This window comes from Lepisma saccharinum, chromosome 26, assembly GCF_977018435.1.
Source record: "Lepisma saccharinum chromosome 26, izLepSacc3.1, whole genome shotgun sequence".
Taxonomy (NCBI): Eukaryota; Metazoa; Arthropoda; class Insecta; order Zygentoma; family Lepismatidae; genus Lepisma; species Lepisma saccharinum.
Genome location: NC_139254.1, coordinates 19,309,293 through 19,324,058, shown reverse-complemented (window position 1 = coordinate 19,324,058; position 14,766 = coordinate 19,309,293). Strand labels below are relative to the sequence as shown.

The following is a 14,766-nucleotide window of genomic DNA, read 5'->3' as shown; positions in this document are numbered from 1 at the left end:
TATTTTTTATGAAGGTACTATCAATGGTGAAAGGTATCGAAGAGACATACTACAACCTTTTTTTGAACAATTAACGGACATTGAATGCCAGCAGTCATTTTTTCAGCAGGACTCTGCTACTGCTCACACTGCTTATGAATCACTTAATTTTATTGCCGAGATTTTTGAGGACAGAATTATCAGTACTGAGTTGTGGCCCTCTCGTAGCCCCGATCTTACTCCTTCTGATTATTATTTATGGGGAACATTAAAAAACAAAGTGTATCAGAATAACCCGCGTACAATAGAGGATTTAAAAGAAAATATAAGAAGAGAAATTGCCAGAATCACACCTGAGGAGCTTATGGATGTTCAGAGGAATTTCATACGCAGATGCCGGAAATGTATTGGTGTTGAAGGAGGTCATTTTCAACATCATTTATAACACAGAAGGTTAGTGATCATCATTATTATTAGTTTTAAATATAATTTTACACTTTCGGTTTGCTTTATGCGCCGCGATGCTGTTTCTGTTACGGACTATCTGTTACGCAATTTGGCGGCACCTGATGCATGACAAGGCCGGTAAGCGACCGACGCTCTCGCGGTGTCTAAGAAAGATTACATGTCAAAAATAAAGTGCCAGAAATATTTGTATTTTAGAGGACACCTTTTCCAGCATCCTTACGACAAGGTACGTGCTTATTTAAGTTGTAATTGTAACTATAATTGTGAAAAGTGGAAACATTACAAAACAAGCGGTTTGTGTAACGGGCTATCTGTTACGCAATTTGCCGGCACCTGTTGCATGACTGGGCCGGCAAGCGGCCGACGCTGTTGCGGTGTCATGCTGCAATAACCTCCCTGTATATATATATATATATATATATATATAAAATTAATATAAATTATATTAATAATTATATATTTTATATATTCATGTAATTTATATTACATTTTAGATTAAATTATAGATGCTGCTCCCATCGTCCTCTCCGCTCTAGGTAATATAATTCCACAAACAAGCAGTGATAAATACATTAACCAGATATCGATGCTCTGTTGACGTATTCAATTCCATTTATTCTTACTTAACTGTGATGGTGAGCCTTCCCAATGGCGCAACGGTAGCATCATCACCTTGTAATCAAGGGGTTACAGGCTCGATACCCGGTGGAGGTGCATAGTAGTTCGGATCCCACTTTAAACTGTTGGTCCAGTCCCAATTAGCCTCACTGTGCATAAAGTGGATATAAACAACAATTCAATTCAATTCAATTAACTATGATGGTATGTATACATTGGGGCAATACCAGCTTCATTGAGGTTACATCACGATCTAGAATAGGTGCTCCTTAATATATCAAAGTTCTTAATTGTTCAAGACTTTTTTTTAATCATATCATTTAAATATAGAAAATTACCAATGGCTAGAACAAAGTTAGAAGAACGTAATGACTGAGAATAGAAAGCAAAGACTAAGACCGATAAAACTTTCTTAGAATCTTCATACCATTGCTTAAAGCTGAACCTGAGGAGACATTCAGCACACGTAAGAACAACACATAACCCCACAGAGGATGATACTGGCTGCGGGTCCAGGCGCCGGAGCCCTGACGGGAAAAGTACAGTAAACCAAAGGCAACGTAGACCCGCGAGTCCGTGCATCATACTCCCACGTGGAGGGGAGGGGCAGAGTGAAGCATGCTTTGACAACTCATCAGTGAAACTGAAAGACGTTTCTCAGATAAAGAGTACAATTAAGAAAGCCCCCTTTTCGACTGCGGCTAGAAGATCACTTGCTTGGGATGGTTCACTTGGACGGCTGTGCTTAACCGACAAGGTTGAAGAAATTTAACTAAAACATGAAGTGAATCATGCTTGTCTTGAAATCGAGTTTCACACATTGTCAATAGTTTTAATGTCTGGCACATAATGCAATGTATTTCTTTTTAGTATTTCACCTCTGCATATATATTCACATTATTAAAAAAAACACATCAACTTCACTTACTGTACCAAAACAGTTTTTTTTAAAGAAAATAACTTAGTGGGTGTTATTTTCAGAATCCACAAAAAAATTAAGGAATTTTGGGGGGGGGGCTGAACCCTGGACCCACAACCTGGATACGTCATTGCGAGGGATTAGGGGTTGAGTGAGTGAGGCAATATGGTATATATATATATATATATATATATATATATATATATATATATATATATATATATATATATATATATATGATTCCCTCCCCCCCTGGTTCCGACGTCCCTGCTGTGTTTAGTGGAAATTTTGTTAAAACGATATACGTCCAACAATTTTACAATTTCCCACATTATACGAGGGAGAATCAAATGAAAACTGCAATTAATTTTTTCCCACTATTTTAATGCAGGGATATGTTTGATTGTACATTATATTTCTATATAGTCCCCTCCCAGTTCAATGCACTTATGCCATCTGATAGGTAGTGCTTCGATACCGCGTGAGAAAAATTATTTCGGTGGACTGTGTAGCCACTCGTGTACCGCCGATTGGACGTCTTCATCAGACTTTAACCTCTGCCCTCCAAGGTGCTCCTTTAATGGACCAAAGATGTGGAAATCAGATGGTGCCAAATCTGGTGAGTATGGCGGATGTGGTAGGCACTTGAAGTGTAGGTCATCGATGGTTTTCATGGTTGCACGAGCAGAATGAGGACAGGCATTTTCATGTTGAAGCAAAACACCTGCACTCAGCAATCCCCTTAGCTTTGTGCGTATCGCTGGCCTCACATGGTTCTTCAGAAGGTTGGTGTAGGTGGCACTAGTCACTGTCGTACGTGGGGGCATGTAGTGTTCCAGAATAGGACCTTTCTTATCCCAGAATAAAGTCAACATGATTTTCCCTGCAGAGGGCTGGCTGCGAAACTTCTTTGGTTTCGGCGAAGACGAATGTCACCATTCTTTGCTTGCACGTTTTGTCTCCGGTTGAAAATGGTGCACCCAACTTTCATCACCGGTGACAATGTGAGCTAGAAAATTCTCACCCTCCTCTTCGTAACACCTCAGCAGCTCTTGACATGCGTCAACCCGACGGACTTTCCATTCCTGCGTCAGCTGTCGAGGAACCCACCTGGTGGATACTTTTCTGTAGCGGAGTTTCGTCATGCACTATGTCTTGTACTGAACCGAAGCTCATATTCAGCAAGGAAGCCATTTCAGCCAAAGTGACATGCCGGTTTTCCTGAATAAGATGATCTGCTGCGGCTATGGACTCCTCTGTCACAACTCGCTGAGCCTGACCCGGACGGGGAGCATCAGTCAATAAAGTCGTACCTTCTACGGATTTCTTGCACCAATCGTAGTATTACCGCTGTGACAGACAGGCGTCCCCATACTTCGTCTGCATTCTCCGATGAATATCAACCGGTTTCACACCTTCACTCCATAAAATTCGAATAACTTCACACTGTCCCTGCTTGGTGCAACTGCGTAGTGGTGCCGCCATCTTGAATCAGCTGGTACTCACATCGAACCCCATCTACCGGTACTGCTTCGTACTACCAGCTCGGAAAGACGTCAAGGACTGTGTTTGCAAATTTCCAAATGGCAAAAAAAAAAAAAAAATATTTTTAATGGCACTTTTGCGGTTTTCATTTGATTCTCCCTCATACATTCAATCTTGATGGTCACAACATAGCAACATATAATAAAATTTTCCGTGTATTACATTTTCCAGCATTTTAAGTTTTTCAGCTTGGTCTACTAAAAAATGTAAAATTGAGGTTCCACTGTATGTGTAAATGGATCGCCAGGAGTTTTTTTTTTTAAATGCGTGGGGCACATTGAATGCAAAACAAATTGTCAATTAATCAATATAATATCTTCTGAAAGCTGGAAGATGTTATCCATTTCACGATTTTAGTATGCTTTAGGAAGTAACCGATATGAATGTCTGCAACTTTTATTTAAATGTAAAAATGTGTGGCATTATACATTGTCCATTGTCCACAGAAGAATCAACAAGTCACATAACAAGTAAGAATTCTTACCACGGCTACCATTTCTACCCAATTTTACTGCAAAGTGTACAACAGACAAGAACATACAAGGGTTGTTTTTTATACCAGAAAAAATTGTTTCATTATATTGTTTTTATAAGCACCTAAACATTTTCATAACATGTTTTCTTGCTCATCTATAAATATATGTCTTTCTATTTTTAGTATCGAATTACCAGATTTTATTATCAAATCTGAAGATGAGGCATCTAGGGAACATTTTGTTCTGTCAGAAAATAAAAATGTTAAAGCAATCTGCAAACTGTCAAATATAGCTGATGGAATTTCAGCAACAAGTGCAGAAGGGGAAAGTATGAAGCCTACAGCGTCATTCAGCAATTGGTCAAAGGAATTTGATTTGGATGTGAAAAATACTTCGGAAGACAATTTGTACTTAGCACATGATAGAGGAAAAAGTGTACTGGAATATACAATGAATTGCAACACGAAACACGAACTCACTTCTGAAACTACCTTAGAACACACTATTAAATCTGAGACAGATGTAGTGGAGGAAAAACCTAAAAGAGAATGTGAAGAGAAGGCTCTTACTATCAAGAGTGAAGAAATTTTCATCACAGATGAAACTATGCAACTTTCAGATTTGAGAACAGAAGATGATTTTGAAGCTCCATGTACAAGGTATGTCTTTGATATAAGACACACAAGTTAGAAAGTAGCATAATAATAAAGGTTCAATTACACTAGACTTGCGCAATTGCTATAAAAGCAGCATGAAAACTAAAATATATCTGTGTGTGTGTGCATGCGTGTGTGTGTGTGTGTGTGTGAGAGAGAGAGAGAGAGAGAGAGAGAGAGAGAGAGAGAGAGAGAGAGAGAGAGAGAGAGAGAGAGAGAGAGAGAGAGAGAGAGACTAAAGATGTACAACTTTCAAGGCCTATGATATTAAAATTAAATAACTACAGTGATGATAAACTGTACTCAGTGTTAATATTAAGTTATTGAAAATGAATTTCAATTATTTTTATGATTGCACTTCATGTGTGTACCAGTAATCAGTGATGTATTTTGTCCTGAACAATCTCAATATATATATAAGGGTGCATTCATTTTATTAAAGTGAATAATATTAACAATAACTTGTGGCCCAACCACCTTTTCAGGCCAGGGCCTATCAACTGGGTATCGGCCTCACTCCTATAAGAGGTTTTGATTTGATTTATTTTAATTCGCTTCTTGTGCCACTTTTAGCTAATTTGCGAAGATGGGGATGAGTGATGATATGATGATATTGATGAATAGACATCACAAACGTCCATGCCCAAGCCAGGATTCGAACCCGGGACCCCTGGCATCGCAGCGTCCCATCAGAGGTGGCACATCATTTAAACAGTTATGGGGTGATGTGTGGTCAGCATGATGAATCCCGTCTTTGTTGTAGGCTTTCTATGGCCAGGTTATGCTACTCATTTCTAATCCCCAATTTCCTCACGATGGTTGGTGGCCACAGGTCCCATACACAGGCTGAAATTGTAGGAGAAAAGTTATGATTTCTCCCAAGAAGACTCGAACCTGTATGTGATCTGTAGTCAGAGCTCAAAGCTTGCACCTTAGACTGCACAGGCACAGTGCGGGACAAAGTATGGAACCCCGATTTTATATTTCTGCTCAATTCGTTGAGCCATCCAGACCCCAGCTAAAGCTGTGTTAAATAATAGGGCATTCACCTTGATCTTATGTTTGCCCAAACTCCCGTTTTCTGCTTTATATGTTTTCCAAGCTGTGTCATGTCATAAAATTTGCAAGAAGGATGTTATTTTGGCCAGGGAACTGCTCTCTCTCCTTTCCTTCCTTTCACAGCTGTTTCAATCAGACCTGTGAGAGGAGGGAGCAAAGAAAGGGGGGGGGGGTGAGGTTGCTTTGTCGTCACACCTCCCTCGATGGACAGGAATGGAAGAAGACATTTTTTGCAGATGATATCGGGTGATCCTTATGCCTCATGATTGGAAAACAAGCACACTGTTGCCAAACCAATTCTCACTAAATGCTGCTTTCCCTAGAGCTTGGACAAAATGTAAGTGTGTGACTGAGGTGTCTTTGTTCCACAAGAACGTGAGTGGAAAATTGACAACAGGCCTTGATCACCATTTGCTTCTTTACCCACACATTTATGGAATCCTTCCTAGTTGACGGATTCGAAGGAGGAGGGTACTCGTTTGTGAAAATTTTTCCTTTCTTCTTGCCTGCTGCATTGGCAATGGAAAACATTAAGAAGGGTTTGCTAGCCTCTCTTATCATATATTGGACAAGAAACGAACTTTTTTTTTTTTTAATTGGAATTAGTTTAGATTCCTCAGGAAATAAGATTGAATCGAGTCTATATTGCACTGTCAATTACTTTTAATCTCAAGTTTTTTACACAAATACCATACTATTTGTTTATCAGAATGAAGGTGAAAACGCACAAGCTAAAGTGATTCTTCTTTTCTATGGGTTCCGTTTTAATCACTGATGGAAAGTATTCTTGTCAAAACAATTGTTGGGGGAGGGAGACATTTTTCCTCCTCATGCCCCCTCTGGTTTCATGACTATTCTTGTAATTACTGAAAAGTGCTAAGTGTTATGGCCCCGATTCTCTTTCTTGTGTAAACCAATTAGCATATGGGCAAAAAACGATCGTCCCCCATTCTTTCCTTTGATGTAATTTAGGACCAGTTACACCATCTCCAGTCCTTCTTAACTAAACTCCCAATATAAGACGTAAGCGAGTTACTAAAGGTATATCCATGAAACTTACTTGTAAATGTTCTATTAATTTCGGTGGCCTCTGTCACCATCCACTTGGGAACTCGATGCTTTACTGTTAGGTTGACTTCCAGTTCCTGTTGTTTCCTCGACTACCGCTAGGTGCGCTGGTGTAGCCATTTCGTCTATTACAAGTGATGGGTTTGTGTTGTTGTAATAGCGGGAGCCAAACATGATGAGCCTGACCGCTGTCGAAGTTCAGCTTGTGTGGAAAGTGCATAATTGCATGCGTCTCTGATTTTAGTGTCGATTATCATGTGCGATTTATGCCTAACAGAAACTTTTTGGATCCTGTGTTTATTGAACTTGAGGTGCCTTGGTAGTCCGGTAGTGAGTTGGGATTTTTTTGCATCCATTAGGTGCTGTTGTGTTGTATATGCTCGTTGTCAGATATGATGGATCTGCCAATGTAAAGTGAGTTGCACTTACACTGGGCAGGCCACCGAAATTAATAGAACATTTACAAGTAAGTTTCGCAGATATATCTTTAGTAACTTGCTTATGTCTTATACCATCCTATTTCTTTATCAGAATGAAGGTGAAAATGCAACAAGCTAAAGTGATTCTTCTTTTCTATGGGTTCCGTTTTAATCACTGATGGAAAATATTCTTGTCAAAACAATTGTTGGGGGGAGGGAGCCATTTTTCCTCCTCATGCCCCCTCTGGTATCATCACTAGTCTTGTAATTACTAAAGAGTGCTAAGTGTTACAGCCCCAATTTTCTTTCTCGTGTGAACCAATTAGCATATGTGCAAACACGATCGTCCATCCTTCTTTCCTTTGATGTAATTTAGGACCAGTTACACCACCTCCAGTCCTTCTTAACTAAACTTCCAAGATAAGCGTGAGTGTTAAGCAGCTCTCTGTTGCACCACATTTTTTTGTATTTCCTCATTATTAAGCATAACTTGATTGTGGGTGATGTAGAACTTGTTCACATAAACTGCAGAAAATATAATATTGGTTTGCATTTGTGGCTTATATATGTCTGCCTACAGGGTGTTTCCAGGCTGATGATAGAAACTTTCAGGGATGATGGAGAAGGGCACATGAACCCTGATCCGGAAACGAATTAGTCAAAAGTATAAGTGAAAATCGGTGTATGAAGCTGTAATACTTTTATTACCTGCACAAGTTTCACAAGCTGCTACGTTCACAACAGTTGTTCAAAGTGGCATCCCCCAGCTTTGATGCAGGCAAAGTTACAAGGGTCGTTCAAGGAAAAAGTTTCCCTATGTTGCAAACAAATGATTTCTTAAGTTACAGACAAAAATCAAGTTGCACCAAGTAGCATGATCTTTTCTCACTTTTCAACATAATTTCCAAGGCGGCACAAGCATTTGTCCTATCGTTGCACAAGTTCTTGAAAGCCATCTGCAAATACAAGGGTCGTTCAAAGTTGACCGGGATTTTCGTACGTAAAAAATCGATGAATAGCCGGATCATGATGAAACGTGTGGGTGACATAATGTATTCCTTCGCGAGTAACTAGCGCCCGGCATGACGTATTTCGCGAATGTGCAGCAGTTGCAGCAAACATGGCGGCAAGCAGTGTGTCTGTGGCTGTGGAGCATCGGTGTGTAATCAAATTTCTCGTGAAGGAGAAAGTGAAACCAGCTGAGATTTTCAGACGATTGCAAGCACAGTATGGTGAACAAACCATGTCGCGGACAAGAGTGTACGAATGGTGTGAGCAGTTTCGCGAAGGACGGGAGCTGGTGACAAATGAAGTGCATGGACACATTCGCCCGACTGCAGTCACACCAGTGAATATCGCACGTGTTGAGCAAATGATTCTTGAGAACCGGCGAGTAACAGTGCGGGATATTGCTGCCGAGGTGAATATCAGTGTCGGGAGTGTTGAGACGATCATTCACGACCACTTACGCTTCCGCAAAATCTGTGCAAGGTGGGTTCCCCGCCAGCTGACATTCGATCAGAAGTGGACACGCAGGACGGTCTGTGAACAGCTTCTGAATCGGTTTCGAGCAGAAGGTGATGAATTGTTGCAATCCATCATCACGTGTGATGAAACATGGTTGCACATTTCAACCCCAGAGACCAAAAGACGCAGCATGGAGTGGCAGCATAAAGGTTCCCCGCCCCCCAAGAAAAGCAAAACGCAGCCGTCCGCTGGAAATATCATGGCAAGTGTCTTCTGCGACATGAAGGGCGTTATCCATGTGAATTTTCTGGACAAAGGGAGCACGATTAATGCCCAGTATTACTTCACATTGTTGAGTGGTGCTGTACGAAAGTCCATTCGCAAGAAAAGACCTGGGATGTTGTCTGGAAATGTCATTTTTCTCCATGACAATGCCCACCCTCACACGGCCAATGTGACAACAACAACTCTGGTCGACATGCGCTGGGAAGTTCTGCCCCATCCCCCCTACAGTCCGGATTTAGCCCCCAGTGATTATCATTTGTTTGCACCCCTTAAAGACCATCTGGGAGGGAAGAAATTCACGACAGATGAAGCACTGCGGAGCGATGTCCTCCAGTGGCTACGACAACAACCAAGTTCTTCCTACGCCAAAGGAATTCGGGAGCTGCCAGAACGATGGCAACGGTGCCTCGGCGCGCACGGAGAATACTTTGAAAAACTGACATAGTTTGGTGTTTCTTCTGCTACCTATTTCCTCTGCAGAAATAAAAGTCCCGGTCAACCTTGAACGACCCTTGTATTTCGGGATCCAGGGAACGAACACTTTTCATGGTAGTCTGAACCTCCAAATCAGTGTGAAAATGTTGACCCTGCTGCTGGGACTTCAGTGCAGGAAACAAGTCACTCTGGGTGAAGACAGGGCTTTCCCATTTCATTTCTCGAAGTTTATCCTGTGCAAGTGCTGCCGAATGGGGACGAGCATTGTCATCCAAAAGAATGACACCAGCAGAAAGGAGTCCAGGATGTTTGCGGCGAATTGCTTTTTTCACTTCCTCCAGTGTTTGGCAATAATGTGCAGCATTTGACTATTTCTTCCCCTTTCTTCAAAAACTCTGTGAGCAATACTCCACACCGCCAAAACACGTTGTTCCGCCATGACTCGCCTACTCCTTATGGCCAGGGCACGTTTCTCACTGCATTACTCACGCTAATCACGTGCCGCGCATGCACGGTAGCCCGCACGAACATTGCATTGTGTGTAAATGTAGAGGAAAGATGAAAGAACACATTGCTAGTTTCATTTCATTTATTGCGCTCTTACTTTCTCCAAAAAAGAAAAAAAAGAAAAGGGGAAACTTTTTCTTTGAACGACCCTCGTAGTTAAGCAAGTAGGAAGAAGATACGAGCCTATTAGATAATCATTGACTATGTCTGTCCACAGGTTCACTGCAAATCTGTATTGGTGGCTCCCCACAACTGTAGCTTGGGGATTCTCACCGGCCCATACATGACTGTTGCGAGTATTCAGTACTTCGTCTCTGTGAAACAGGCTTCATCCGAGAAAAGAACATACGCAGGAAAGTTAGGATCGACCATACAGCATTGCAGTAACCATTGGCTGAACTTGACGCGAGGTCCGAAGTCAGCAAGAGTCAAAGCATTCACTTTCTGACGATGGATAGGGGTGTAGCTGCTGTTCCCGTATTATTTTCCACACAGTACTTTGCATGACACCCATTTCACGTGCAACTGATCGAGTGCTGATTGAAGCCTCCTCATCCAAAACGTGCAAGCACTGCTTCTTCCATTCGGGTGTCCGTACATATCGTTGTCCTCCTCGGTCCTGTATTGTGGTTCCACATGAACTGTTTCCTTTAACCGTTGGAACAATCTTGGAAACATGGTGTGGGTCGAATGTCTCCTATGTGGGTACTTGGCCCGATACAACCTCTCGGCATCCCTACTCTTTCCATTTACTTGTCCGTACACGAAAATCATGTCTGCAAAGTTCGCTACTGTGTATTCCATTTCACTATGGCTGATCGACTGTCACACTTCAACTTGTAAACACAGAATGCAGTCAACCGACCTCACATCGGAACTGACCATGTCTGAGATGTACACATCACACCATCTGCAGTGCAGTAGTGGAGTTTCCTGTTCCCACCCCTCATGATTGTGTACGAGACGTCTGTAGTAGACTGAAGAGGATCTCCTGGCAAGAATTTTCGCTGCTTGTGACATTGTTCGAACGACCCTGGGGTTGTTCCAACAGGTACGCCACAACTTTTTGGGAGGATGTCATGTCTGCGGTGAAGCTGGAGATGCCACTTTGAACAACTGTTGTGAATGTAGCAGCTTGTGAAACGTTTGCAGGTAATAAAAGTATTACATCTTCATACACCGATTTTCGCTTATAACTTTCGACTAAGTCGTTTCCGGACCAGGATTCCTAATCTCAAATTGATACATGTGCCCTTCTCCATCATTCCTGAAAGTTTGTATCATCAGCCGGAAACACCATGTATAATTTCTAAGTATATGCTTTATAACTCTGAAAATGTTAGGAAAGGAGATGTTGATTGAAATAGAATGAAGCAAGTGATCGAGAATAGGTAAAGCATGTGTTGCACTCCCACTTAATGTGAAAGTTTTCCATCATGTTATGCAGTATAGCCTGTAAGCTTCAAAGCGATATTATTTTGATATTTCACAGGCGCGCGCGCGCCCCCCCCCCCCCCCCCCCCCCCCCACCCCCCCCCCCCCCCCCCACACAACACACACAACACACACACACACACAGAGAGAGAGAGAGAGAGAGAGAGAGAGAGAGAGAGAGAGAGAGAGAGAGAGAGTGAGAGTGAGAGAGAGTGAGTGAGTGAGTGTGTGTGTCTCTCTCTCTCTCTCTCTCTCTCTCTCTCTCTCTCTCTCTCACTCACTCACTCACTCACTCTCTCTGAGACTGACTGACTGACTGACACGTACTTACTATAATAACCATTTTGGTGTTTCTCATGTGAAACATTTACGAAAAATTCACGATATTTTGCTTGGACATTTTTACCCATTTATCGTTGCTTCTTTCTCTTGACATTGCACTCCATATTTTAATATTTTAAAAATAAAGCACACCCAACTGCCAGATAACAAGTGTAACACATTTAAATTCTTGTGTTGTTTTCAACATAAGGAGGACATGGATATTAATAGCAGTTCTTCCTTCCTAGAGCTTCAGATTTCACCTTTTGGAAAACAGAAATACATTTTCAGGATAAATGAAGATTTTGTATAGACTCACATTGATTTCAAATTTAAAGAACAGATGGGGTCCTTCCATTAAAATCTCACCCAGGGCCTCGCGATATGTTGCTACGCCACTGATTAGACTATTCACTCAGCCACAGAAAATTTCAAATGAGGAATCAAGACTGAAGGAGAGAAGAAATTGAGCCGAGATTTTTGAGCTGTTCTAATCGAGTGAAACGCATATTTTGAGCACTATTCAATTCTGAAATTCTACAAAAGTGTTTTTTCTCTATAACCTAATTCACACACAGGCATAAGGCTTAATTTTTAAGTGGAACTATAAATCTTACAATGTACATTATAATGTTACTAATACTATGAAAATTGCCACAGGTATTATTTTTCTTATTCCAGTAATTTTGACAAAGAGGGAATTACAGTAGAATCTGGTGATCCGAGAGATGAACGAGAAGATGTAGATGTTTCTCCAAGAACTAACGAAGTTATGCAATGTAAAGTAATGGATTCAAAGGACAGTGTCATACATTTTACCTGTTTGAGAAAAGGCGAAGACAGTTCATCGTCGAAAGGTTGCCATTTCAACCAGGTGTTCAGGCTGAGAAAAAACTCGAATGGGAATATTAAGTATCACAAAGATACTAGCTTATTTGAATATAAGAAGTGCAACAGGCGCTTCCCAAAAAAATCTCTCTTGATCAATCATTTCAGAGTTCATGAGGATCTTGGTTCCTCCAATTGTATACCATGCAATGAAGCAATGAATACAAAAGTAAATTTGAATGTAGATCTGAAAATTCATGATACTGTGTCACCTTTGGTTACTACTCAATGCAATGAATCTCTTCCCTCCCTAACCTCCAATATACTAAATTATGATAGTAAATATCTTCAACATCATAATGGATGTGGTAGAGCATTGAAGAAGAAGAGAGATGTGGATAATCATCTGAAAAGTAACAAGTACAAGAAGTCTTTCATCTGTACTCACTGCAAAAAAGAATTCACATTCAAAAGCCAATTGACTTCTCATTTACTACAAATTCATGATGGTATTCAGCCTTTTGAGTGTTCTGAATGTAATAAAGCATTCAGAACGAAAAGTGAATTGACTTCTCATTTAGTAATACATGATGATGATCATCAGCCTCTTGTGTGTAGTCACTGTAACAAAACCTTCAAGCGAAAGACAGACCTGACCTCTCATTTACTAAATCATCATGGTTTTCGACCTTTTGAGTGTACTCAATGTACTAAATCATTCAGAACAAAAGGTGAATTGACTTCTCATTTAGTAATACATGATGATCATCTGCCTTTTGTGTGTACTCATTGTAACAAAGCTTTCAAACGAAAGATGCAGTTGACCTTTCATTTACGAAATCATGATGGTGTTCTGCCTTTTGAGTGTACTCAATGTAATAAAGCATTTCCAAGGAAATGTCAATTGATTTCTCATTTACTAACTCACACCAGTATTCGACCTTTTGAGTGTGCTCACTGTAACAAAGCTTTCAAACGAAAGACAAGCTTGACCTCTCATTTACTAACTCATGCCGATAATCGACCTTTTGAGTGTGCTCACTGTAACAAAGCTTTCAAACAAAAGATACCTTTGATTTCTCATCTACAAATTCATGATGGTTTGCGACCTTTTGAATGTACTCAATGCAAAAAAACATTCAGAACGAAAACGCTCTTAACTTTTCACTTAGTAATACATGATGATCATCGGCCTTTCGTGTGTGCTCACTGTAACAAAGCTTTCAAACGAAAGAAAGACTTGATCTATCATTTTCGAATTCATGATGATTTTCGGCCTTTTGAGTGTACTCAAAACAATAAATCATTCCCCGCACAAAAGTCAATTGATTCCTAATTTTCCAATTCACAATGGTATTCGGCATTTTGTGTGAACTCACTGACAAAATGTTCACATTTTGATCTAGTTGACTGCTCATTTACCCATTCATTATGGTGTTAAATCTTTTTTGAGTTTAGTCAACAAAACAAAACATTCACAATCAAAAGTCATTTAACTTTCCATTTATTAATTCATGATGATAATCAGGCCTTTTTGTGTACTCACTGTCCCAGGTCTTTCAAACGAAAGACTAATTTAATCTTTTGATTTCCTAATTCATGATGATTTTCGCCCCTTTTGAGTGTAGACAGTGCAATTAGGCATTCACAGAGAAATGTAAATTACCATTTCATTTACTGCTTCATGCTGAATCGGCCATTTAAGTTTACTCACTGTAACAAAGGTTTCAACCAAAAAATAGATTTGAGGGCTCATTTATGATATTATTCAACAGAACAAAAAGTCTATTGGCTTCTCATGATATATGATGATTTTTGGGCTTTTCTATGTAGTCACTGGAACAAAGCATTCAAATGAAAAACAGATTTGAAGTCTCATTTACTAATTGATGATTGTGTTCTGCCTTCTGAGTGTACTCAATGCAATAAAGAATTCACAAAGAAAATGTAGTTGAATTAAGATTTAATTCACGGGATCAGCATTTGAAACAAAGCTTTGAATTGTATAGATGTAGATTGTGTTTTATGGGATTTACACCTCACACCTTCAACATACATGCCCATACATTTTAAAACTTTGTCCATAGGTTAAGAAAAGATGCAGTATCTGAAGTTCGTTGGAAATATAGCAATAAAATTGGCAATAGATGGGTATTTCTTCAAATCATCATAATGCCCATTTACCTTTTGATATATTGAGGTTTATTTATTATAAACTATTTACATAAGAAGTTAAAACTTGGCCGTTATTCACAAAATCCCCATCTCAGTACCAAATCCTT

At 40.2% G+C, this 14,766-nt stretch overlaps 1 protein-coding gene across 2 annotated transcripts in view; it reads left to right on the top strand.

Annotated features, from left to right (window-relative positions):
- Positions 1 to 14,356, top strand: part of LOC145979445 (uncharacterized) — a 26,243-nt gene extending 11,887 nt beyond the window's left edge. For both annotated transcript variants that reach the window (XM_083112347.1, XM_083112348.1), the window contains exons 3-4: positions 4,188 to 4,664; positions 12,338 to 14,356. In XM_083112347.1, the coding sequence (XP_082968473.1) occupies positions 4,188 to 4,664; positions 12,338 to 13,820 (1,960 nt within the window). In that variant the 3' untranslated portion in view covers positions 13,821 to 14,356. The remainder of the gene's footprint in view (positions 1 to 4,187; positions 4,665 to 12,337) is intronic.
- The last annotated feature ends 410 nt before the right edge of the window (positions 14,357 to 14,766 follow it).